Below are 27465 nucleotides of genomic sequence, written 5' to 3' on the forward strand. Positions count from 1 at the left end.
TTGAAGTAGCCTCATACTTGTCTATCATATTTGAAAGAAACTAGATAAATCAGCTAGAAAGTTATAGCATAAGTCTTGGCATGCCACGGAAGGTCACTGGAAAGAGCTCAGAGGGTCAGCATGGTGGGGAACACACAGGATATTTAACATAAGCCAACTCAAGGCAAGTTTTCTGAAGGACAGGAAGACAGCAAATCAAAGATGACAGTGAAACATCTATTCTCTCCTGAGTAGAAAAGGATGAGGACTGGGTAAAATGAGTAGGAGGGAAGAAGGTACAAAAGACCGAGCTAGAACAAAGGGCAGGTAAGGACCTCCTAACCCAACACCCTTTTGCATCTCTTACATGGATGAAACACATGAATGCGTGACTCATCAGGGTAAGATGTTTAACTTAAAATTATAGGGCCGGCGCCGTGGCTCACTAGGCTAATCCTCTGCAGCGTGCCGCCGGAGCAGCTACTGGGGGGTGAACCAACAGAAAAGGAAGACCTTTCTCTCTCTCACTGTCCACTCTGCCTGTCAAAATAAATAAATAAATAAATAAATAAATAAATAAATAAATAAAATTATAGGAGGCTGGTGCTACAGCACAGCAGGTGAAGCTGCCACCTGCAGGGCCAACATCCCATATGGGCACCAGTTCAAGTCCTGGCTACTCCACTTCCAATCCAGCTCCCTGCTAATGTGCCTGGGAAAACAGAGGAAGATGGTCCCAGTGCTTAGGCCTCTGCATGCATGTGGGAGACCGAGATTAAGCTCCTGGTTCCTGACTTCAGCCTGGCATAGCCCTGGCTGTTGCGGTCATTTGTGGAGTAAACTAGCAGATGGAAGATCTCTCTCTGCCTCTTTGTACTTCTATCTTTCAAATAAATAAATAAAGCTTAAAAAAAATTATAAAGGTAACCTGTGCTGTGATCTAGTGACTAAAAATAGTAGTCACTGAGCTTTAAAGTCCAAAATGAGAACCAAGTAAACCCATTAGGACTGAGCTTGTGATAGGACAATCAAGTGTCTAGGGGCCAGCGCTGTGGTACAGCGGTTTAACGCCCTGGCCTGAAGCGCGGGCATTCCATATGGGCGCCAGTTCTAGTCCTGGCTGCTCCACTTCTGATCCAGCTCTCTGCTATGGACTGGGAAAACAGTAAAAGATGGCCCAAATCCTTGAGTCCCTGCACCCGCATGGGAGACCTCAAAGAAGCTCCTGGCTCCTGATGGGCACAGCTCCACCCATGTGGCCAATTGGGGAGAGAACCAGCGGATGGAAGAACTCTCTTTCTCTCTCTATGTAACTCTTTCAAATGAATAAATCAATCTTTTTTTAAAGTATCTAAATACAAGAAAGGAAGGTGACACCAGAGGAGGAGGAGAAAGCACAAGAAGATGCCATCAAAATATCAAAGAAAACCTCGAAGAGGAAAGATGTCCTGTCTTCTACGTCTAGGAGAAAAGATGAAAGGCTAAATATAGGAATGGAAAAGAAAAGCAGGTAGGTGTACCAGATGGCCTTGACTCAGTAAAACTAGGAGTCAAGGTCGTTTTTGTCTGTGCAAGCGGAAGGCCTTGAAGCTTTGGTGTTAAAGGAAATTTGGAAAGTCAGTTTGCAAACATCCCTTGTGTGTGTGCTTACATATATTTTTTTAACTCAGTGTTTTTAGAAAAAAGGTTGTCAATCCATTAGTGTATCATGAAATTAATTTTGTATAATGAAATCAGCATTAACAGCAGTGAAAAAATGGAACAGAAAACAGAAAAGTCACAGTGTAAAGAGAACATCATTCTGTGCACTGTTTCTGGCGCATGCATACTTGTGTGTGTGCCCCGGGCCATGACGCAGAACTGCTTACAATGGGCCATAAACAACCAAAAACATTGTCCAACTTCTGGGTCACAGTTCATCATATCAATCAGGTTTGCAAATTACCTTGTTCAATTCCTCTGTGTGTTAACTTTTCAGATTTCTTAACCGATCAGTTTCTGAAAAGTCTTGGTTTTTAAAATCTCACACATCATGTATTTTTTTCCTACTTTCTGCTTAAGACTGGTTTTCATGCATACATAGATTTAGGAGTACTATATTTTCCTGGTAGACTGCTTTCAGGACATAATGGCTTTTATTTCAAATAACACTCTTCACATTAAAGTCCAGTGTGTCCAACACTAATGTGTGACAGCAATACATTAGGCATTAAAAAAGAATAAATACGGGGGCCGGTGCTGTGGCACAGCGGGTTAATGCCCTGGCCTGAAGCGTTGGCATCCCATATGGGCGCCAGTTCTAGTCCCGCTGCTCCACTTCAGATCCAGCTCTCTATGACCTAGGATAGCAGCAGAAGATGGCCCAAGTCCTTGGGCCCCTGCACCTGTGTGGGAGACCTGGAAGAAGCTCCTGGCTCCTGGCTTAAGATCGGCGCAGCTCCAGCCGTTGCCACCATCTGGGGAGTGAACCAGCTGATGGAAGACCTCGCTCTCTGTTTCTACATCTAACTCTTTCAAGTAAATAAATCTTTAAAAAAAAGAAAAAAAGAAATACAAACATTGCTAATCCAACTGTGTTACTTCTGATTGCTCCCAGCCTTGGGAACAAAGTCCAGGATCTCTGGAAGGGCTCGCAGGACCGTGCAGTGCTGGTCCTTTCCACCCTCTGGCTGCATTCTCAGCCCGGCACTGGTCTCAGCGGGGCCTGAACCGTGTGCAGGCTGGGCCTGGAATGCGGCTCCACCCACTCCTGCCTACTTTTCATTCCTGAAGCAGAACACATTCCTGGACACATGCCCTGCTCCACCCACCCAGCAGAGCTGACCGCCTCGCTTGGGTGGCTCCCCTGAACCCTGCACTTATTTGTCACAGCACCTTAGCTTGGCTTAGTTCACCTAATTATTGACCCGCAGTCTCCTAGACGGACCAGGAACTCATCAAGAGCAGGAAGCTAATCTTAATTAGCTGTATGCTCCCAGTACACACTCCAAAACGATCAGGAACATCCGTGACGTGGAAAGGAGCAGCAAGTTGAAGTCAGTTAATTTACATGAAATCACGGTAGAGAGGTTCAGTCTTTAAATTGCAAAAGGTAAAGCCATCTTGTCAGGTAGGAAGTTAGGAATTAGCCTGGGGAGGGGGAGGCAGTGAACCCAAGGAAACCAAAGGTAAGCGCACCTTGGAAGTGGTCCAGTGTTTTGTACTACCAAGTCCTGCCCATAGGTTATACGTGGTCTCAGCTTCCCCCACCAAGGAAAGCTCCCCAGAAGAATCTTCCCTACTCAGCACCGAATTGGTTTCCCAGCCTGACAACACTGGCAAGAAAACCTTCATAGCTTTCCCAAGGAAGGCACCTCTGCCCGCTGCCAGGTGGGCTCTCCAGTCTGACAGCGCTGAGTGGTGAAACCCTGGGAGGAATTTTTCCTTATTCATACTCAGCAAATCCTTTGTCCTGGAGAAGGAGGAGGAGAGGAAGGAAAAATGGTGGGAGGAACTGGACTCTTCCCCTTCTAAGCTCCAGCCTGAACACAGACTGCGCACTCCGCTCTCAGCTCTTTCCTGAGCTGCCCACCTGGCCTGTCAGATGTATTCTCTCCATTAAACCACGTAACCTTGCTTTCTCCAGTCTGAATGACTGGACACTCTGATTCTGTCCCATCCATTCTGATGGATGCCCCACCCAATCAAACCTTGCTACCTTGCTTACCGCTCTTTTGTCTCACGGCTGAATTCTTTCTTGCATCAAGACAAGAACCCATCCCACCCGCTGCCACTAACAATCTGATCTATTTCAGATAGGACCTCTAGGCTGGCAGATAAAGTGACTGCCCAGCTAACATCAGAACACAGACTTCCACTCTTTATAGGACTCTCACTCTTCTTCAAGGTTAACTGACACCGATACTTTTGATTTCATCAACTTCTGCTTTCTCTTCCTCTTTGTCTTTTTTAAGACTTTATTTATTTATTTGATAGGGAGAGACAGAAGAGTCTGGTTCACTCCCCACTGGCCACAATGGCCACATCTGGGCCGATCTGAAGCCAGGAGCTTCCCCCAGGTCTCGTGGATACAGGGGCCCAAGCACTTGCGCCATCTCCTACTGCTCTCCTGGCTCCTGGCTCCGGAAAGTTGCAGCTCCAGCCATGGCAGCCATCTGGGGAGTGAACCAATCGATGGAAGACTTCTCTCTTTCTCTCTCTCTCTTTCTCTCTGCCTCTGCCTCTCTATCACTCTGCCTTTCAAATAAATAAATCTTTTTAGAAGAAAAAAATGAAAGAATGAGGCTGAAGAACCCAATGGGGACCAAGCCAGGAGACCAAAAGACAGCTACTCGGGAGTCCTTTCCTCAGGCAGGGCAGATCTGCATGTGAGAGAGCACTAGGGAAGTGTGTAGACACAGCACCAGGGAAGTGTATAGACACAGCACCAGGGAAGTGTGTAGGCACAGCACCAGGGAAGTGTGTAGACACAGCACCAGGGAAGTGTGTAGGCACAGCACCAGGGAAGTGTGTAGACACAACATTAGGGAAGTGTGTAGGCACAGCACCAGGGAAGTGTGTAGGCACAGCACCAGGGAAGTGTGTAGGCACAGCACCAGGGAAGTGTGTAGACACAGCACCAGGGAAGTGTGTAGGCACAGCACCAGGGAAGTGTGTAGACACAGCACCAGGGAAGTGTGTAGACACAGCACCAGGGAAGTGTGTAGACGCAGCACCAGGGAAGTGTGTAGACACAGCATTAGGGAAGTGTGTAGACACAGCATTAGGGAAGTGTGTAGGCACAGCACCAGGGAAGTGTGTAGGCACAGCACCAGGGAAATGTAGACACAGCACCAGGGAAGTGTGTAGACACAGCACCAGGGAAGTGTGTAGGCACAGCACCAGGGAAGTGTGTAGACACAGCACCAGGGAAGTGTGTAGGCACAGCATTAGGGAAGTGTGTAGGCACAGCACCAGGGAAGTGTGTAGGCACAGCACCAGGGAAGTGTGTAGGCACAGCACCAGGGAAATGTAGACACAGCACCAGGGAAGTGTGTAGACACAGCACCAGGGAAGTGTGTAGGCACAGCACCAGGGAAGTGTGTAGGCACAGCACCAGGGAAGTGTGTAGACACAGCACCAGGGAAGTGTGTAGACACAGCACCAGGGAAGTGTGTAGACACAGCATTAGGGAAGTGTGTAGACACAGCACCAGGGAAGTGTGTAGGCACAGCACCAGGGAAGTGTGTAGGCACAGCACCAGGGAAATGTAGACACAGCACCAGGGAAGTGTGTAGACACAGCACTAGGGAAGTGTGTAGGCACAGCATTAGGGAAGTGTGTAGACACAGCATTAGGGAAGTGTGTAGGCACAGCACCAGGGAAGTGTGTAGGCACAGCACCAGGGAAGTGTGTAGACACAGCATTAGGGAAGTGTGTAGGCACAGCACCAGGGAAGTGTGTAGGCACAACACCAGGGAAGTGTGTAGGCACAGCACCAGGGAAGTGTGTAGGCACAGCACCAGGGAAGTGTGTAGACACAGCACCAGGGAAGTGTGTAGGCACAGCACCAGGGAAGTGTGTAGGCACAGCACCAGGGAAGTGTGTAGGCACAGCACCAGGGAAGTGTGTAGGCACAGCACCAGGGAAGTGTGTAGACACAGCATTAGGGAAGTGTGTAGGCACAGCACCAGGGAAGTGTGTAGGCACAGCACCAGGGAAGTGTGTAGGCACAGCACCAGGGAAGTGTGTAGACACAGCACCAGGGAAGTGTGTAGACACAGCACCAGGGAAGTGTGTAGACACAGCATTAGGGAAGTGTGTAGACACAGCACCAGGGAAGTGTAGACACAGCACCAGGGAAGTGTAGACACAGCATTAGGGAAGTGTGTAGACACAGCATTAGGGAAGTGTGTAGACACAGCATTAGGGAAGTGTGTAGACACAGCACCAGGGAAGTGTGTAGACACAGCACTAGGGAAGTGTGTAGACACAGCACTAGGAAAGTGTGTAGATGTGGCCCTGAGAAGGCAGCCTGAAGCCAGAGATCCAGGTGACAGATAAAAACGTGCCAAGATGGCCCAGGGATGGCTCTAGAATTAGAAAGCTGGAGAGTCAAGATATTCATATGTGATATGGACAGAGCTTTTGTCTGACGTCTTGGTGAAGAATCCTAGCTCTACTGCAGGCTCTGAACTGCTTTTTTTTTTTTGACAGGCAGAGTGGACAGTGACAGAGAGAGACAGAGAGAAAGGTCTTCCTTTTCTTTTGGTTCACCCCCAAGTGGCTGCTGCAGCCGGCACACCGCGCTGATCCAAAGCCAGGAGCCAGGTGCTTCTCCTGGTCTCCCATGCGGGTGCAGGGCCCAAGCACTTGGGCCATCCTCCACTGCACTCCTGGGCCACAGCAGAGAGCTGGACTGGAAGAGGAGCAACCGGGACAGAATCCGGTGCCCCAACCGGACTAGAACCCGGTGTGCCGGCACTGCAGGTGGAGGATTAGCCTAGTGAGCCGTGGCGCCAGCCTCTGAATCCCTCTTAACTCCAGTTTCCTTTCTTGTAAATGAGAGCTTTTACAGGGTTTTCATCTGGATAAATGAATTATTTGAAAGTGCCCCGCACAACATGTGTCATGTAATAAATAACTTTCAGTTCATCAAGTCAGGAAATGATATGCATTCAAAACTCCAGGTTCTTAGCAGAGGCTAAGATGCCTGCATCCCACAGTAGAGTAACTGGGTTGGATTCCCAGCTTCACTGCCAATTCTAGCTTCTTGCTAATGCACACACTGGGATGGAACAGTACACGGCTCAAGCATGCCACCAACACAGGAGATCTGGGCTGTGTTCCTGGTGCCAAAAGCAATCTGACCCAACCCTGGCTGTTAGGGGCATTTGAGCAGTGACCCAGTGGATGTGAGATCTGACTCTCTGCCTCTCTAATACATACTTTAAAAAAAAAAAACCCTCCAGGTTCCTACTTCAATTTCTCCATAGATGTTTTATTTTAAAAATAAATATATGACTTAAAAGAAAACAAAAGTATTAAAGAAAAAATTTCAATATGTTTATACTGACTAAAATTTACGGTAGGGCTACAATTCCTAAAAACCTTCTCCAATAGATGCTTCATGAAAATATCATTTTTAAAATTTATATAAAAGGCATAGAGACAGAAAGATATCTCCCTTCTGCTGTTCACTCACCAAATGCCCACTATAGCTGAGACCAGGCCTGGCCAAAGGCATGAGCTAGGGAACTCAACCCGAGTCTCCCATGTAAGTCGCAAGACCCAACTACTTGAGCCATCCCAGGATGGACATTAGCAAGAAGCTGGAATCCAGAGTGGAGCAAGAACTCAAACTCTGGGACTCTGATGTGAGATGCAGATGTCACAAGCAGCCTCTTAACCACTATCTATGCCGAACATCCACCCCATAGTATTATCTTAATGCCTAAATGTGCCCCCTGAACACTGTTTTCTCAGAATTTGAAACACTGATGTGCAGTTCTGATACAGTTCAAACCTGGGTATCCAGTCTCATTACCAACAACCCAATTATCGTCCAAATGGCAAGCAGCTTCCTTCTCTCCTTAAACTCTCCATGTGGGAGAGAGGGAGAACCTAGAAGAGGCAGAGTTTAAGAGGAGGTAAACCGTGCTCGGGAGAGACAATGACATTGGTAAACTTCCGTTACAGATATGAAAATAAGTACAGAGTCCTAAGTTTGGTGAAACCACAGAACATAAACAGAATGCATAACTTTCTTGTTCAACTTGTGTTTATGGAGAGATCCCATCTGCTGATTCGTTCCCTAAATGCCTACATCAGCCGGGGCTGGTCATCAGGTCGCCTATGTACGTACCAGGAACTAATGACCTGAGCGATCACCACTGCCTCCCAGGCTCTGCATCAGCAGAACGCTTGAGTCAAGAGCCAGAGCTGGGTGTGGAACCAGGCGTTCGGATACATGAGTGTCTTAACCAGCATTTCAACTGCTAGGTCAAACACTTGCCCGGTAGTTATGTGTGTACGTATCTGAAAGGCAGCATCAGAGAAATGGAGGAGAGACAGAACTATCTTTCAGCCAACTATCTTGTTCACTCCCCTGATGGTCACAACAGCCAGGAGCCAATAACTCCATCTGGGTTCCCAAGTGGGTGACAGGGGCCCACGCACTTGGGCCACCCTCCACTGCCTTTCCAGCTGCATTCATGGGAAGCTGGATCAGAAGTGCAGCAGCTGGAACTGGAGCCGGCACTCCCACATGGGATGCTGGTGCTTCAAGTGGCAGCTTAACCTGCTGTGCCACACGGTGGCTCCAGAATGTGCAACTTGTAATCAGCGACAGAAAGATGTCTGACAAAATCTGAGTTATCTAATTAAAAACAGAGAAAGGCAACAGAGGGGAAAAAAGAAAAAAGCATGATACGTTGAAAAACTAAGTACAAGATAGAAATGATTCCCAATATATGAAAAATTATAATAAATGTAAACAGTTTCAACTAGCCAACTAAAAGACTGTCAACACCTCTGTCCCTTTGTTTAATCCTATGGCTATTTTGTTAACCATTATACACTATGGCCTAGCACAGTGCTTGACAGGTAAGAGGCACTCATTCAACAATTACTGATTCAAATAGATAAATGAATAAAAATAAGTTTTCATTGTTTTTAAAGGAAGCCTTAAAATACCAATCTTTTCTGTATACTTAATTTTTTAAAATTTGTGATTATTTTTACTTATGTACAATGCAGAGCAACAGCAACAATTGCAGGGTGCAATTAGCAGGAAGTTGGAATCAGAAGTGGAGCCAGGGCTCAAACCCAGGCACTGGTATGGGCTCTATGCATCCCAAATGGTGTCTTAACTGCTATGCCAATTACCTGCCCCAGTATAGTTACTTTTAATAATAAAAGCACTAATCTTTCTCTTTTTAAAAAAATTTATGAAAAAAAATTTATTTATGGGGCCAGCGCTGTGATGCAGCAGGTCAAGCCTTCACCTGAGGCACCAGCATCCCATATGGGCACCGGTTCAAGTCCTCGCTGTTCCACTTCTGATCCCAGGCACGTTAGCAAGGAACTGGATTGGAAGTAGAGCAGCCAGGCCTCAAAACCAGGCCCAGCAGCAGACAGCAGCTTAACCCACCGTGGCATAATGCAGACCCCAAAAGCACTTATCTTTCAATAAATATAATAAAATATAACTACGTGATTTCTTACAATAAAAGACTTAGCTGAAATTTCAGGTAGGGACAGGCATCTGGTCTAGAGGTTAGGATCCCACGTAAGATGCCCAGGTCCTTTATCAGAGTACATGGGTTTGATTTCTGGTGCTGGCTCCTGACTCTAGCCTCCTGCCAATGCAGACTCTGGGAGGCAGCAGGTGATGGCTCAAGTAATTGGATCCCTGTCACTCACAAGGGAGACCTGGGTTGAGTTCCCAGCTCCTGGCTTTGGCCTGACCCATCCCTGGCGCTGCAGGCATTTAGGGAATGAGCCAGTGGATGGCAGCTCTGTCTCTATATATTTCTGTGTCTCTGCCTCTCAATTTTTTAAAAAATTAGGGTAACTTAAATTATCTGAAAATCTCTAGCAAGTACACACAAGTACACACAGAAAATCTCTAGCAAGTACACTCACACAAATATAGAGATCAAGGACTCAAGACAACAGAATAAAGCCTAAAGGAAGACAATAGAGAAGGCCTATAAAGAAGGCACTATGACCTGGCAAGGAAGGCTCTGTGTCTTCTTATGTATATGTTTTCATCTGTTACTCTTAAGGGACAAGTTGGCATTTGCTAGTCTATGTGTCTAGGGAAGGTGTGTAGTTGATATTAGCCTAAGCTTATGCAGAACTACCCTTAGTAGTGAACATCCTGTCAAAGGTACTGCAACAGCAGAGACACTGGCCACTGGGCTTGTATTATCCTCTCAACAACAACCATGTAACTGAACCACCTCAACAAACATATTGATTTCTAATTTTTTCCTTTAGAAGGTATACTCTAATGTGGCACACAAATTCAAAAGAAAACACTTTAAATTCACAAATAAGTTTTAAAATTTAAAATTACCAAAACTACCTACTAAGGAGGAGAGCTGCTTACAAATTATCAAAATATAGCATTTTAGTATTAATGCCAAGTTTTAATTAGTGAAATAAAGTAAGGTATACTCAAAGTGTAAGCTTTTATAGCAAGTTCAGTTGATTAGGTCAATGATTTCCACTCTTATTTCAGATTCATTTGGCAATTCAGTGAAACAAGTTTCTATTTTCACATGCTCTCGTCTTCCTGATGTACAAAAAACAAATGATTAAGTACTATGTGCCTTCAGAGAGCATGAGTCATTCATTCCAAGATCAGAGTGAAGGCACGCCCTCAGCCCAGGAGCAAGCCTGGGTTGGCTGAACTGATGAAACAGAGGCAGTTTCACCTGTATCTTTAAAAAAAAAAAAAAAAAAAAAAGTGCCAGGTATGCACAAATAATCAGAACCAAGTTTCATTTCCTGCTAAAGACAAAGGATATTAGTGCTCTGAAAAGACAACCACCAACGCCAAAGTCAAACAGATGAGGAAAACAGTTTTAGAATAAGGAACTAAAATTTCCAATTGTTACCTCATTTGTGCTTTAATTCTTAGAAGTTAATTAGGACAGGGAAATGAGCTAAGGAATTATTTGATTCAGGTACCATCTTATAAATGCAAAGTTTGATACACATTTCCTTGAACTCTCTAGTGGTAATTACTCCAGCAGGCAGCAAGCTAATGGTGACCTCCCAGTGTGAAATCTAACTCTGACTGTGGATCCTGGCTGCTCCTTATCAACAGCTATGAGCTCTATAGAATGCTGATGCCCAGGCTCTACCTCTCAGACACTGACCTGGTTGGTTAGAGTGGGGCCCTGGCACAGGTATGCTGTCGATCTCCCCTGGGACTAATGTACAGCCACACAGAGAATTGCTGGAGTAACTGACTACAGGGCATTGGGAGGAACCTGTATTAGCTTAGTTGTATCCTATCAGACTCAAAGATGATGCCTGTGCCATGTACAACTTTAAACTCCTCCATGTAGTGAAGTATCACAAATTGCATAAAGATTTCATAATACAATGAGTTGGCATAAAAGCTGATCTAAGCTAGCAGAAGGAAATTCACTTCAAAATACAGCCTCAAGAGTTCCTAAAAGATAAGAAATACCATCCAGAAAAGGGACCTAAGAATTTCCAGATCTTCCTATTAAAATTAGGATTAGTTATACTGTAACAAGACAATGACAAAGGTTTGACCGACATCATGAAGAAACTAGAAAATGTTTCTTAAATTCTACAATATCCAAACACAAAATTGTCATGATTCTCTACACAAAGAATACGGTCTTGTCCTATCTCAAGAAAAACACGCAAAGCAAAAGAATTTCATGAAAGGTTAAAATGAGTAGGACTTCTCGGTCTGGAAGACCTGATGGAAATGTATAAAATTTTGAAAGCTATGGGCTTACACATAATATATCATAATATATTCACAATAGAGTATAGGAGACACACATGTTTGAAAGTCATAGTTTGGAACAAAGTACACTTAAAACCTTAAAAACTTTAAATTATAACCACTTGCAATGAGCATCAGATAAATTCTTGGATAATACATTCATAAAACAGCACCCAAGAAATGGCAATGTGTTGGGATATACCTCACCTACTGCTCTCCCCAAAACTGTCTTTGGATATCACTTTCAGAAACAGTATTCTGAGAACAGAGTCAAAGCACAGATGAGCTAAGAATTGGTATCTTCCTTTCCTCATTTCAGAGCTATTAACAGAGATGCATAAAATTAGCACTCCCATCATTAAGTAGATGTGACCTTTCTCACAGCTGGTGTTTAAATAATTTCTTAGCTTTTCCTGAAAACTACCCTCTTCCATGGAGGAGCGCGTACACAGTCATTCTGCCAACCACACCTGCAAAAAGCTGTTCCTTCAGGACACCACTGGTGCAGGATTTGCCATCTTACTTGGACTCAATGAAGAGCTGCTTCCAGATCAAACATGGGCAGCAGCACACTGTCCTGGCACAGGGGGGAGGAAGGGGAAAAGCTGTACTACTTCTGAATTTTGGCCAGTTAACACACTATTTTTTGAGATTTTATTTATTTATTTGAAAGGCAGAGTTACGGAGAAACAGAAGCAGAGAGAGAGGTCTTCCGTCTGCTGGTTCACTCCCCAGATGGCCGCAATAGCCAGAGCTGTGCCATTCCGAAGCCAAGAACCTCCTCTGGGTCTCCCACTGATGGGCAGGAACCCAAGGACTTGGGCCATCTTCTGCTGCTTTCCCAGGCCATAGCAGAGAGCTGGACTGGAAGCGGAGTAGCTGGGACATGAATCGGCGCCCATACGGGATGCCGGCACTGCAGGCAACAGCTTTACCTGCTATGCCACAGCACCAGCACCACACCATTTATTCTCATAAACTTTCTGAAGCACCCAATTAATGCAGACATTATACATATGAAGCTTTATTTCTTCTAAGACAAAAAAAATTCTATCAGTGCATAGCATCTATCAGCCAGCATCTCCCAGGGCTCTCCACTCTCCTAGCGCAAAAATAATCCCAGAATGTTTACAGCTGCAGGGACTTCATAGTCTAAGAGTGTCTTTCTTTCCCATTTTCTTTATTAGGAAAGAAAACAGATTTTCACCTTCTTGGGGGGTAACAAAATACTGAGATCTCAACCCTCAAGACCCAACTCAAATCCCACACAATACTCTGCACCCAACTTGGTATCAGTCACTCTAGAATCCTGTGTCTCCACCACTGGACTACACCTCCAGAGTGGTGGCAGTGTTTAATTAATTAAATTTATTTTTTTACTTTGCCACATGCCTAGCAGGCAGGTCTTCAGTAAATACTTGTTGAAAGAATAAATGACTTTATAGAATTTCAGATTCAATGGAAATTGAGAGGACAAAGAAATGTATAAAATACTAATATTATAATAATATATAATGTACCAAATTAGCTGGGGTTGGGTACAAGATAGTGCTGCTCCTTGAAGACAGTGGTTGAAAGGCTCAAAGGGGAGTGAAGGCCACAGCTGCAAGAGACGAACCTTGAAGTCCAGAAGTACTGCTGCCCAGAAGGGAGACTAACAAACCATTGCCGCACTGATCCCCTACCTTACGCCAGAATTAGGGAAAAGAACTTCTATGTGTAATAAATAGGAAGTTCAATGGTATTGTAGGGGTCAGTTCAAATTCCAGGTGCTCCACTTCAAATCCAGCTCCCTGCTAATGCACCTGGGAAAACAGCAGAAAATGGCCCAAGTGCTTGAGTCCCTGTACTCACGTAGGAGACCCAGAAGAAGCTCTAGGCTTTGGATCTGCCCAGCTCCAGTCACTGTGGCCATCAGGGAGCAAACCAGCCGATGGAAGACCTCTCTCCCCTCCCCGCCATCTCTAAATCTGCCTGTCAAATAAAAAATTTTTTTTGACAGGCAGAGTTAGACAGTGAGAGAGAGAAAGGTCTTCCTTCCATTGGTTCACCCCCAAAATGGACGCTACAGCCGGCACGCTGTGCCAATCCGAAGCCAGGGGCCAGGCACCTCCTCCTGGTCTCCCATGCGGAAGAAATGGTATTGTGAAACATCAGCATTGTACATGCAAACTAGTAAACTGACAGCATTAGGGAATGTTTAAAATTTCCTGATGTTTCAGTTAAATGTCATAATTGTCTCAAATCACATATATGAAGGTACTTGAAGAAATTCATAGAAAATGGAATTAAAAGATAAGTTGAGGGGCTGGCGCTGTGGTGTAGCGGGTAAAGCCACTGTCTGCAGTGGCAGCTGTTCCTCTCCTGATCCAGCCTGGGAAAGCAGTGGAAGATGGTCCCAGTCCTTGGGCCTCTGCACCCACGCGGGAGACCTGGGAGAAGCTCCTGGCTTCGGATCTGCGCAGCTCTGGCTGTTGCAGCCAATTGGAGAGTGAACCAGTGGACAGAAGACTTCTTTTTCTCTGCCTCTCTCAATCTCTGTTAACTCTGCCTTTCAAATACATCAATCTAAAAAAAAAGGATAAGTTGAGGTGTGCTTTTGGCCTAGCACCTATCCCTTGGGACATGTGCATCCCATACCAGAGTGCCTGGTTTGAGTCCTGGCTCTGCTCCACGTTCTGGCTTCCTGCCAAGATGCAGCCTGAGAGGCAGCCGTGATGGTTCGGGTACTTAGGTCCCTGACGCCCACATGGGAGACCTGGATTGTGTTCCCAGCTCCTAGCTTCAGCCCGCCCCAATCCTGGATACTGCAGGCATTTGGGGAGTAAGCCAGTAGAGCAGACAGGAGATTTCTGTTGTTCTGCCTCTCAAACAAAGAAATGTTAAGAGAAATTTATTAGTTTGAAATCCATAGTGTTTCCATAACACACATTTCTCACAAACTTTCTGAAGACCACTGAACATGGATTTTGAAAATGTTTGCATAATAAATTTATCTTAAATTCCAGTTTCCATGAACTTTTTTTTCTTAGATTTTTTTACTTATTGAAAGGTAGATTAAAGAGGAGAGACAGAGAAAGGGGTCTTCCAGCCACTGGTTCACTCCCCAAATAGCCGCAACAGTCAGGGCTGTGCCAGCCGGAAGCCAAGGAGCCTGCAGCTTCTTCTGGGTCTCCAACAAGGGTGCAGGGGCCCAAGCACCTAGGCCATCTTCCACTGCTTTCCCAGGCACTTTAGCAGGGAGCTGGACTGGAAGTGGAGCAGCCAGGACTCAAGCTGGTACCCATATGGGATGCCAGTGTCACAGGTGGAGGCTTAACTGCTATGCCGCAGTGCCAGCCCCTCCATGAACTTTTTAAAAAACCCTTACACATTGATAAAGAAGAGATTGTGAGATTTGAAGTTCAGTGAGTTAATGTGAAATGCTGCTTTTTTAAAATAGCTTTTTTAAAAAATATTTATTTTATTTATTTGAAAGACAGAGTTACAGAGAGAGGCAGAGACAGAGAGAGGGGTATTCCATTCGCTGGTTCACTCCCCAGATGGCCACAATGGCCGGAGCTGTGCTGATCCGAAGCCAGGAGCTTCTTCCGGGTCTCCCATGCAGGTGCAGGGACCCAAGGACTTGGGCCATCTTCCAGTGCTTTCTCAGGCCATAGCAGAGAGCTGGATTGAAGTGAAGCAGCCAGGACTAGAACTGGTGCCTATGGGATGCCGGCCAGGGCTTTAACCCGCTGCACCACAGTGCTGGCCCCAAAGTGAAATGCTGTTTCAAAGTTTGAGATTCATAAGGAAAATAACATACTTTAAAAAAAAATCAACCTACATCTCAATCAACGTTGCCAAAAAATGGGAGTGGATGATTTTCTATAACTGGAAGAGGTTCCCTTAAGGGTCTCACAGCAACCATAGAATGAGTTATCCTAAAAACATGAAATATAATGAAGATACCACCAGTATGTGTTCTAAGTACTGTAACATTAAGTGTTCAGTATTTATCCTCACTTTATTTATTTATTTATTTTTTGACAGGCAGAGTGGACAGTGAGAGAGAGAGACAGAGAGAAAGGTCTTCCTTTGCCATTGGTTCACCCTCCAATGGCCACCACGGCCGGCGTGCTGCAGCCGGCACACCGTGCTGATCCAAAGGCAGGAGCCAGGTGCTTCTCCTGGTCTCCCATGGGGTGCAGGGCCCAAACACTTGGGCCATCCTCCACTACACTCCCGGGCCACAGCAGAGAGCTGGCCTGGAAGAGGCGTAACCGGGACAGAATCCGGTGCCCGGACTGGGACTAGAACCTAGTGTGCCGGCGCCGCTAGGCGGAGGATTAGCCTGTTGAGCCACGGCGCCGGCCTTATCCTCACTTTAAAAATACTTGGGGCAGGTGTTGCAGCACAGCAGGTTAAGCCACCTGCAACACTGGGACCAAAGCCAGCATCCCACATGAGCGCTGGTTAAAGTCCTTGGCTACTCCACTTCCTATTCAGCTCTCTGCTAACACACCTGGGAATACAGCGGAAGACGGCCCTAGTGATTGGGCTCAGCCACTCCTGTGGAAGACCTGGATGGAGTTCCAGGTTCTTGGCTCAGGCTTTGCCCAGCCCCAGCCATTAAGGCCATGTAAGGAATGAACCAGCTGATGGAAGCTCTCTGTTTATGTCCCTCTCTCTCTAACTCTGTCTTTTAAATAAATAAATCTTTTAAAATAGTATTTATACTTTATTGTTGATGATGTATTATCAACAGCCACTGAGAATTTTTTAAATGATTAAATACACCGATTCAAATATTCTCAGCTCAATCATTGTCAGCTGACACATAACTGTGATTTAGATCAGCTAGTGCTAAGTGCTTGCTAGAAGATTCATGACACTGCTTTACCTCTCAGGCTTGTGTCTGCAAGGCTACACCCTTATTTATTATGAGAGAGACTCAGTGCACCCCCATCCCCTGGTTCACTCCCCGAACGCCCAAAACAGCTAGGACTAAGCCAAGCTCAGAAGGCATAACCTGGGAATTCAATCCAGGTCTCTTATACAGGTGGCAGGAAGCCAATAACTTTTTTTTTTAAGATTTATTTTATTTACTTGAAAATCAGAGTTAAACAGAGGAGAGGCAGAGAGAGAGAGAGAGGTCTTCCATCCGCTGGCTGACTCCCCAGTTGGCCGCAATGACCAGAGCTGCGCCGATCTGAAGCCAGAACCAAGAGCCAGGAGCTTCTTCCGGGTCTCCCACACAGGTGCAGGGGCCCAAGGACTTGGGCCATCTTCTACTGCTTTCCCAGGCCACAGCAGAGAGCCAGATCGGAAGTGGAGCAGCCAGGTCTCAAACCGGCACCCATATGGGATGCTGGCGCTTCAGGCCAGGGCATTAACCCACTGTGCCACAGCGCCGGCCCAAAGGAACCCAAGGACTAAAGCCATCACTTGCTGCCTCTCATGATCTGAGAACTGAACCCAAACGCTCTGATACAGTACAAGTGTATATTAACCAGGGTCTTAACTGTTAGGCCAAACGCTGGCACCACAAGGTTGTATTTTAAAAGGTTATGTTTTAAAATATTTGAACAGGAATAGAACAGTTTATAAAAAAAGACGCAGAGATTGTAACACAGCTTGTAAAGGTCTAACACATTTAAATTCCTATAAAACTATGCCAAAATGATGTTAGACTATGATTCTAAGAATTAGCTGAGTCAACAGCAGAAGCTAGTTTAATTTTCCAACCGTCTAATAACTATCTGTAAACATATCAGCCTATTTCACCGAAAATCACAAGACCAGTATTAGCAATGGCAACCTTAGCACAAGGGTCAAGTTGGGGGGGGGGATTATAATATATATATGTGTGTGTGTGTGTATATATATATATATGTCACATTTATTTTCATTCATAAAGAACAGATTTATCCAATGCCATGGGCTTAAGAGTTAGATTCCCCCTTTATTGAATACACTGACAATGAGAAACATAGCACAGGTTTTTAGGTGGCAGGAGAGGCCCTGTATTCAAGTCTCTTATTCGTATAGTGTCTATTTAATCCTTCTAACAACCTTTTCACTGCTGAAACTACACAGGGCAGACCAGGGATTGGATTTAATTCATTTAACACAACTCTAACAGGTGACCTGCTGAGGACCAGGGCGAGTGCTTCAGACTTGGGGATGAGCCCTCCTCCTTCTCCATGCCAGGGCTGTGGTGAGCTGGGCAAGTGGGACACAGGGAACCATACTGCTGGACAGCCCAGAGCAGCCCTAGTACAAGGGCTCACAAAAGACCACACTGCTAGGGCTGGCACTGTGGCGCAGCGGGTAAAGCTACCGCCAGTAGAGCCCGTATCCCATATGGGCGCCGGTTCAAGTCTGGCTGCCTCTGCCTCTCTCTCTCTCTCTCTCTGCACCTCTCCTCCTCCCTCTGTGTAACTCTTTTTGAAATAAATAAATAAATCTTAAAAAAAAAAAAAAAAGACCACACTGCCACACACTTTGGTTTCTGGTGCTTGTAAGCTCTATTTCACCAGGCAGAAAGCATCTCTCTCTGAATCCAGCCTTTGGCAAATCCAAAGGCTGTGCTGAGGACAAGTGTCTAAAACCAGAGCCCCCGCCCCCCATTTTTTGAATGTAATTAATTGCCCTTAAGGTTCTTTCTGCTCTATTCTACCTCTGTTTTGTATGCTCTGAACGGTTCCTCCTGAAACTGGATACAGGACTCTTGCAAAGCTAGACTGAGAAAGGCTTCAGGTTGCTCATCACTGGAGGAAATGTTCCTTCTGAGTACATATCAACGTTTCTGTGCAAAGATCTACCCTAGATCTACTCCCTTTCCAAACTGCACATGCTCTAAAAACTTCAGACGAGAAACCTGATAAACTGACCTTAGCTGGAAAAACCCTAGTCAATCTATTACGTAACAACATTCTCTGTAACTGTACAAAGTAATTTTGTAAGAAAGGAGTGGTGGCAGGCATTGGGTCAAGAACAAGCTAGTGATCCCATGATCAGCCTTTTCATTCTATAGAGGGCCTTCCTCGGTGTGCTTGCTTTGACATTTCAGAGGCTTTCTATTCTCTATATAGGCCACACTACAATGATCATGATAGCTCAAGATGAACTTCAACTACTACCCACAAAAATATAAATCCTGGGGCTGGCATTGTGCACAGTGGGTTAAGCTGCCGCCTGTGATGTCGACATCCCATATGAGTGCTGGCTAGAATCCCACCTGCTCCACATCTGAGCCAGCTCCCCACTAATGCACCTGGAAAATCAATAGATGGCCCCAGTGGGCCGGTCACTCACATGGGAGACCTGGAGTTCCAGGCTCCTGGCTTCAACATGGACTAGCCCCAGCCATTGCAGACATCTGGGGAGTGAACCAGCAGATGGAAGATCTGTCTCTAACTCTGCCTTTAAAATACATATCTGCATCCATCCTAGAGGGTCAGCATTGTTGCACAGTGGGTGCACCACTTGCTATGCCGGCACCCCATATCACCAGAGTGCTGGTTTGAGTTCTGGCTCCCTGCTAATGTTCCTCGGAAGACAGTGAATGATGGCCAAAGTACTTGAGCCCGTACCACCCACCTGGAAGTCCCTCGTATAGTTTCTGGCTTCAGCCTGGCCCAGTCCTGGCCGTTGTGACCATTTGGGGTATGAAAAACTGGATGGAGTTGTCTCTCCCTTTTTAAAGATTTATTTATTTGAAAGAGTGGCAGTGAGACAGAGAAATAGGTCTTCCATCTGCTGGTTCACTCCCCAGATGGCTGCAATGGCCGGAGCTGCACCGATCCAAAGCCAGGAGCTTCCTCTGGGTCTCCCACATGGGTGCAGGGGCCCAAGGACTTGAGCCATCCTCTACTGCTTTCCTAGGCCACAGCAGAGAGCTGGATCAGAAGTGGAGCAGCCAGGACTCAAACCGCCACCCATATGGGATGCCAGCACTGCTGGCAGTGGCTTTACTCACTACGCCACAGCGCCGGCCCCTCCTTTCTTTGCCACTCTGCCTTTCAAATAAATAAATAAATCTTAAAAAGAGACTGAGACCAGTGTTGTGGCAGAGGTTAAGTAGCAGCCTGCAACACCAGCATCCCTTATGAGTGCCTGTCTGTGTCTTGGCTGCTCTGCTTCTAATCCAACTACCTGCTAATGTGCCCAGGAAAGCAGCAGAAGATGGCCAGAGTACTTAGGCCCCTGCAACCCAATAGGAGACCCTAATAAAGTTCCAGGCTCTTGGTTCCAGCCTGGGCCAGCGCCAGACATTGGAGAATGAACAGCAGATGGAAGGTCTCCCTCTCCCTCGCCGTCTTTCAAATAAATAAATAAATCTTTAAAAAATAAAAATCCTGGGGCTGGCACTGTGGTGTAGCGGGTAAAGCTGCTGCCTGCAGTGCCAGCACCCCATATGGACACCAGTTCGGGTCCCGGCTGCTCCACTTCTGATCTAGCTCTCTGCTAATGGCCTGGGAAAGTAGTAGAAGATGGCTCAAATACTTGGGCCCCTTCACCCATGTGGGAGATCCAGAAGAAGCTCCTGGCTTCAGATTGGCACAGCTCCAGCCTTTGCGGTCAGCTGGGGAGTTGGGGAGTGAACCAGAGGATGGAAGACCCCCTCCCCTCTCTCTCTGCCTCTAACTCTGCCTTTCAAATGAATAAATAAATCTTTCAAAAAAATACATGTTTGTCAATATAGAGGAAAATTTGGTTTTGGAGCCTTATACTGAGTTAGAAGCTCGGCTACCAACCCCCTCTCCACCTCCACCCTGCAGGTTTATTTTTTTTTTAAAGATTTATTTATTTTAAAAGCAGAGTGGGACAGAGAGAGTGGGGGGACAAATAGATGGGGCAGGGAGGGAGGGAGGGAGGGGGAGAGGGAGAGAGGGAGAGGGGGAGAGAGGGGGAGAGAGGGGGAGGGGGAGGGGGAGGGGGAGAGAGAGAGAGAGAGAGAGAGAAAGAATCTTCCATCTGCTGGTTCACTTCCCATATAGCTGCAACAGCCACGTTTAGGCCAGGTCAAAGCCAGGAGCCAGAACTCCATCTGGGTCTCCTATAAGGGCAGCAGGGGCTCAAGCACTTGGGCGATCTTTCACTGTCTTCCCAGGTACATTAGCAGGACACTGGATCAGAAGCAGAGTAGCCAGGACTCTGCCACTCCAAAATGGGATGCTTACAATAAGCAGCAGCTTAACCTACTGTGCCCAAACACCAGCCCCCTGCCTACCCCCCTTAATCTGTGAACTTGCCAAATTACTTCTCTGTGCCCAAGTTTCCTCATCTGTAAAATGAGGGTGGAAATGAAATATTACATATAAAGGGCTAAGAATAATGTCTAGTTCAGAAATTTGTCCAAATAAAAGTTGTTATTATTAGGTACTATTCATCTCAGCTTATTATATAGAGTTGTAGACAATTAAATATGAATAAAAACTTCCCCGGAATTTTTCTGGTAAAGACTTATATTTGCAAGGTAGAGTTAGAGGGAGGGAGAGAGAGAGAGGGAGAGAGAGAGATCTTCTATTCACTGGTTTATTTCCCAAATGGCCGCAACAGCCAGAGCTGGCCGATCCACAGCCAGGAGCTTCTTCCACGCTTTCCACGTGGGTGCAGGGGCTCAAGTACTTGAGCTATTCTCTGCTGCTTTCCCAGGCACATTAGCAGGGAGCTGGGTCAGAAGTGGAGCAGCCAGGACTTGAACGGGTGCCCACACGGGATGCTGGTCCTTTATTCACTATGCCACAGCACCAGCCCCACCCGAGCTTTAAAGCCTGATTCCAAAAATTGTTAGTCACCTTACGAATATCCTTTTTTTTTTTTTTTTTTTTTTTTTTTTTAGCCAAAGGTAGATGGGGAAAAACCTTTAGAAAAGTTAGTCTTTTCTGTTTTAAAACAGAAAATATGGGGGCCAGCGCCATGGCTCACTTGGTTAATTCTCCACCTGTGGAACCAGCATCCCATTTGGGTGCCGGGTTCTAGTCCCAGCTGCTCTTCTTCCAGTCCAGCTCTCTGCTGTGGCCCGGAAGAGCAGTGGAGGATGGCCTAAGGGCTTGGGGCCCTGCACCCAAATGGGAGACCAGGAAGAAGCTCCTGGCTTCGGATTGGCGCAGCGCCAGCCGTGGCGGCCATTTGGGGAGTGAACCAACGGAAGGAAGACCTTTCTCTCTCTCTGTCTATAACTCTGTCAAATAAAAAAAAAAAAATGTGGGGAAAATGCTTTAAAAAAGAACAGAAAACAAATGCACATGGATCTAACACATCAAAGTCTACAAAGAAATAAATGTACAGACCTGTTCAATCTGCCTGCTAGCCTGGCAATACAAAGGATCAGGCAGAAAGTAGCACAGAGGCCACACTGTGGCACCTGGGGTTAAGCTACTCTGTGGTGCTAGCACCCGTCAGAGCACTGGTTTGGGTCAGGCTGCTGACTCTGATCAGCTTCTAGGCTAACACACCTGGGAAAGCAGAAGATGAAAGTTCAAGCACTTGGGCCCTACCACTCACGTGGAGACCTGGATGGAGTTCCTGGCTCTTGGTTTCAGCCTGGCCCAGCCCTGGCTGTTACAGCCACTTGGGGAATGACCCAATGGACGGAAGAGCTACCCTTCCTTCCATCCTCCTTCCTTCCTTCCTTTGCTCTACCTTTCAAATAAACAAATAACTTTTTTTAAAAAAAGTAATATGCGATATAATACTGGTAAACCATTTTAAAGAAACTGAAGACAAAAGACACTAGGAAATTAGTTTCTCAACAATAATAAAAATGGTTAAAATTTTTAAAAATACATTTAATAATTGCTAAAAGGCCCAATTAGTTTTGTCATGATAATCTGTGAGTTTTTAGCAAATGCAATTTTTTAAAGATAAAGATTTTAAAAATCTTAAAAGTAAATTCCAAATGACATAAACTCTAAGCAAACTGAATACAGTTTCATAAAATACAATTCCTAGGCCGGCGCCATGGCTCACTAGGCTAATCCTCTGCCTGCAGCACCAGCACCCTGGGTTCTAGTCCCAGTTGGGACTCCGGATTCTATCCCGGTTGCTCCTCTTCCAGTCCAGCTCTCTGCTGTAGCCCAGGAGGGCAGTGGAGGATGGCCCAAATGCTTGGGCCCTGCACCCGCATGGTAGACCAGGAGGAAGCACCTGGCTCCTGGCTGTGGATCAGCGCAGAGCGCTGACCGTAGTGGCCATTTGGGGGGTGAACCAAAGGAAGGAAGACCTGTCTCTAACTCTGCCTGTCAAAAAAATAAATAAATAAATACAATTCCTTAAGAGAGATAATCCACATGGTTTTCAATTCCATACTATCATTTCTCCTTCAAAAAAGTTGACTTCCTGTGCCATAGTAAAAATAATTTCATTACCAAAAATCAACTCTAAGAACAGGAAAACATTTTTGTTTCTGTGAGTTTTAACAGATAGCTAGTATCTGCTCTAACAATAAAAATGTGAAACGCGGTATTCATCACCCAGAGTATCACCTTGCTATATATAGTTCAGATGCTCATGAATGTTATGTGTATGACAGATGCTCTGAGATCTTTTCATGGTCACTCGTCTCAGAATAGAATGAGCGACACACAGCACTAAATTATATAACACTGTCACATCTGACACAGCCACAAGGACTAGTGGAAGCAATTTTAAGACTGAAGAGATAAGCCCATGTCACCATTCCCCAAAAGTAGACTGTATTATATTCCCTTTACATCTTTAAATTACAATTTATTCTCAGATATTAAACTCCACTCTCAAATTACTGAATGTTTACATGATGTTTTATCATTTTCCTTGACAGAAAATAAAGCAACCTAAATATTTTTTCTTCTGTTGGTCATATCCTGCAATAGGCATAAGCATCTATCAAAAAGCAGTGCTTAAGGATGGTGATATCCTTACGAAAAAATGGAAATACCAAAAAAAAAAAAAAAACCATACTAAGTTGCTTAGCTAGAAAAATTTAAACAATGTTACAGAATAATGAACCTTATCATAAATATTTTTAAAAGCTGCTGCGCCATCAGATGGAAGAGAATCTAAGTGGATATGCACCCTTCCTCATATTCTCAACTGAACATTTTTTCCACTCCAATTAAAAGATACTCAAGGGGCCAGCATTATGATGTAGTGAGTAAAGCTGCCGCCTGCGACACTGGCATCCCATATGGGTGCTGATTCGAGTCCTGGCTGTTTTACTCCTGATCCAGCTCCCTGATAACACGCTTGGGAAAGCAGCGGAAGATGGCCCAAGTGCTTGGGCCCCTGCAACCATGTGGGAGACCTGGAAGAAGTGGAAGAAGCTCCTGGCTTCGGACGGTCCAGCTCCGGTCATTGCAGTCATCTGCAGAACGAACTAGCAGATGGAAGATTTTCTCTCTCTCTCTCTCTAACTCTGCCTTTCAAATAAATAAATTTAAAAAAAGATATTCAAAACAGGGCTTAAAATGAATAATGAGCACAAGATAACATCTATATTTTTGAGGTAATGACATTAGTGAAGAAAACTTGGACTTAATTCAGCTCAACTCAATTGAAAATGCCTGTTGCAGCCTGAGCCCTCTAACATTGAGTAAAAGCCTTGGCTTGGGGACTACCATCCACTGGAGAAGTCAGCAAACCATTATTATATGACGCAGTAAGGACTACCTTCCATGCATGTGCAAAGTACCTGGAAACACAAGAATGGTGGCTAATAATTCTGCCCTGGTTGAGACAGGATGGAAGTGGCATCTGAGCTGGGTCTTGCAGAATGAAGGAGGCAAGGAAAAGGGGTGACAGTAACAAATATTCCAGAAATGACAAAAACATGCATTTTAACCTGAAATATCAACTGATTCTTCCGGCATTTCTGGGAAGAAAACTCCTGTTTCAGGTTGTTCAATAAACACAAACGCAGAAATGACAATGCCCACAAGCTTTCTGGGTCTCATAATCCCGCCTTTGGAAAGAAAGGGCTTGTCAGTGATCTCCCCAGTTGAATAACCAATAGGAAAGAATGAAAGACTTGAAATGCTGCCACTACAAACAACAGCAAAACTGGTCATAAGTACAGGGGAAAAGTCCAATCAATTGGGGAATTTTAAATGATCCCATATATAGAAAAATATCTGAAAAGTACTTATTCAATTAAAATGCCATCATTATATAGCCATATTTAGAAATGATCTTGAATCAGAACAGGATAAACTATTTGGTAAAGTCAAGTGCATGACTCTATTCACTGGCTGTAGGTAAACACCTACAGATAAAGACTGGCTGTTACTTCTAAAACATAATGGCCTTTTCCTTCCTGCACATTTTTGGTCTACTTTAGTCTGTGGCTGGCTATATCCTAAGACGTAAGATAAACTTAACTGCAAAGGCTACAGCCATTTCATTCAGCAAATTTTAAATACATCTTCTGATATAGACTTCGGATAAACAAACAGTAATCCAAACCACACAGCTTAATCCAAAATCTAGCCCAGGTTACCCTCTACAGTCAAGGAAATGGGGGTGTGTAGAAGTTTGTTCCGTCAGATGAGCTGAAAATGATCCCAAGTTCCATTCACCTCTAACAATCCAAGCACTTAGAATCCGAGGGTTTGGAACTTTCAACGGCCTGGGACTCTTGCAATCCCCTCTATCTCAGGCTGCAGCAACTTACCCAAACTTTGGGGAGCTCAGGAAATGAGGTGGAGTAGGCACACCAGTGGTGAAATCAGGATAAACAAGAGAGTAACAGGAGCCTGATTAAAACTGGCCCATCTACAACAGCTCCTGTAAGGATCATTAAGAACCTTATCTGTTGCAGTAGTTTCTCCTCCATTCTGAAAAGAGGAAATAAAACTAAAGAACAAGAAAATACAGCCATAATCCAGGGGAAAAAAAAATAAGCCCTCCTATATCACTCAGCCAAGCAGACAGCAGGCCTGAGAAAGTGGTGGGGCCTGCCACAGAGGGCTCTAGAGGTCGGGAAACTGCCCCATCTCAGCATCCCAGCTCTCCTCTCGGCGGCCCCTCACCCCTTCCTCCTCACCTGAAAACGGGGACCCCACCACCTGCTCTGTGAGGCTGTGTGGGCCTGGGAGCCACACACTGAAGGGCCAGTTGTTGGCAAAATGCGGGGAAAGCTCACAGGAACTTTTCTCCAGACTGCATACAAGAATCCCAAGTAAACACTGAACGCTCTGGGCTGTCTTGAAAGAACTCGCACAGCGGAGAGCCTGGGTTCAAGTCCCCGCTGGGATTCCAGCTCCCTGTTAGTGCACACCCTGGGAGGCAGGTGATGGTCCCCCACCCGAGTCCCTGCCACACAGGTGGGGAACGTGATGAGTTCTGGGCTCTGGCTTCCTTTAGCCCAGGCCCAGCTGTTGAGGCATTTGGGAAGTGAACCTGCAGATGGGAGAGCTCCCTTACTTCTCTCTGCCCTTCAAATAAATGAAAGTAAATAATTTGTTTTTTAAAAATAAGAAGTCTCTTATCTCACTAAACACACACACACACACACACCTGAGTGACCAGGAATAGACTTCCAGTTCGAAGAAGGAACTCGGCTCTCTGGGGCAGGGGCTGCTGTGTAACCCACGGCGGCGGGCACATTTTCCCAAAGCAAACCACCTGCTGTAGACCCCCAAACACAGACCCCCCACGCTGTTCGCACAACGTCTAGTCCCACAAAAATGCTAAGATTTCAAAACCACATCACAGCTCAGCGGCAAGTACATCAAAGGCAGGTGCTCTAAGCACAGCGCCTGCGGGGGGACCACGCCGAAGTCACACCCTCCGTTAATGAAGGGCCGAGGCGTTATCAAGGGGCCGCGCGCGCCAGCCGGGCGAGTCCCGAGACCACTCGGCCGACCCGGCGCGATCGCTGCGGAGCCGAATTCGAACCCGGCGCTCCCTGCGAGGGCAGGTGGGGAGCCACGCCCGGGTGGAGGCGGCCTCGAGCGCCGAGCACACCGCGCTGGAACTTTCCGGTCGAGGCGGACCCCCGCGGTCGGCGAGCCCGGCCCTGGACTCGGGGAGAGGAGGTGGTCGACCCGTTCTCCTCGGAGAGGGGCCGGGCTCGGGACAGGCCGCGGCGACCCCGTGAGGAAATAATGACGGCGCCCCGCGCGCTCGCAGCCCGGGCCAGGGGCCCGGGGCCCGGCCGCGCCCCCAGCCCGCGCCCCAGCCTCACCAGGTCGCAGCTGGAGGCCGCCGTCTCGGCGGCTGCACCACAGCGCGCGCTCGCCCCGCTGCAGGATGTAGTGGTCCTTGGCTTGGAAGAGCTCCATGGCCGGCTCCGCGCGCCGAGAGAGGCGGCGAGCCCGGGCCGGCCTCGTCAGCCGCGGACGCCGGAGCCCGCGCCTCAGGCAGTGAGCCGAGCCGGACAGCGCCCGGGAGGCGGAGGGAGCGCCCGGGGAGCCCGACCCGCGAGAGGAGAACGCGCCCGGGCGGCGGCGGCGGCGGCGGCGGCCGAGGAGGCCTCTCCCCCAGCTCCGCCCCTTCCCCGGCCGCTGGCTCCACCTCCGCCCTGACTCCGCCCCTTCCCCGGCCGCTGGCTCCACCTCCGCCCAGACTCCGCCCCTTCCCCGGCCGCTGGCTCCACCTCCGCCCAGACTCCGCCCCTTCCCCGCCCCTTCCCCGGCTCCGCCCCGGACCCGCCGCTCCGCTCTCCGCCACGGCTCCTCCCCTCAGCCGCCAGCCCCACCCCCTCCGCTGGCTCCTCCCCCGGCCCCACCCCCTGCGCGCTGCTTCCCGCCTCCTTCCTGCCCTTTCGTCTCTCCGCCTCCTCAGCCTTCTCGGGACTTTGTCCCCTCACGCCCGGGCCGGCCGCTCTTCCGCAGGCCGCTCCGACGCCCGGGCCGGCGGCGGCGAGCGCTCGGCGTCGCTGGGTCCGGCTGGCTCGGCCGCTCGGGAACAATCCCGCTCTCGGATCCTCGGGTTTGGCTTCCTCTCAGCGGCCGCCTAGGAAGCCGAGCCGCCACACCTGACACCCGCGCCCCCCTTTCCCGCGTGTCTGAGACCGAGCCGGGAAGAGCTGCCCCGGGGGT

At 47.1% G+C, this 27465-nt stretch overlaps 1 protein-coding gene across 1 annotated transcript in view; it reads right to left on the reverse strand.

Annotated features, from left to right (window-relative positions):
• Positions 1-26776, reverse strand: part of INPP5F (inositol polyphosphate-5-phosphatase F) — a 103226-nt gene extending 76450 nt beyond the window's left edge. Inside the window, exon 1 of the mRNA XM_062214159.1 lies at positions 26610-26776. Coding sequence (XP_062070143.1) covers positions 26610-26706 — 97 coding nt within the window. The 5' untranslated portion in view covers positions 26707-26776. The remainder of the gene's footprint in view (positions 1-26609) is intronic.
• Between the last annotated feature and the right edge of the window lie 689 nt (positions 26777-27465).

This window comes from Lepus europaeus, chromosome 17, assembly GCF_033115175.1.
Source record: "Lepus europaeus isolate LE1 chromosome 17, mLepTim1.pri, whole genome shotgun sequence".
NCBI classification, from domain to species: Eukaryota; Metazoa; Chordata; class Mammalia; order Lagomorpha; family Leporidae; genus Lepus; species Lepus europaeus.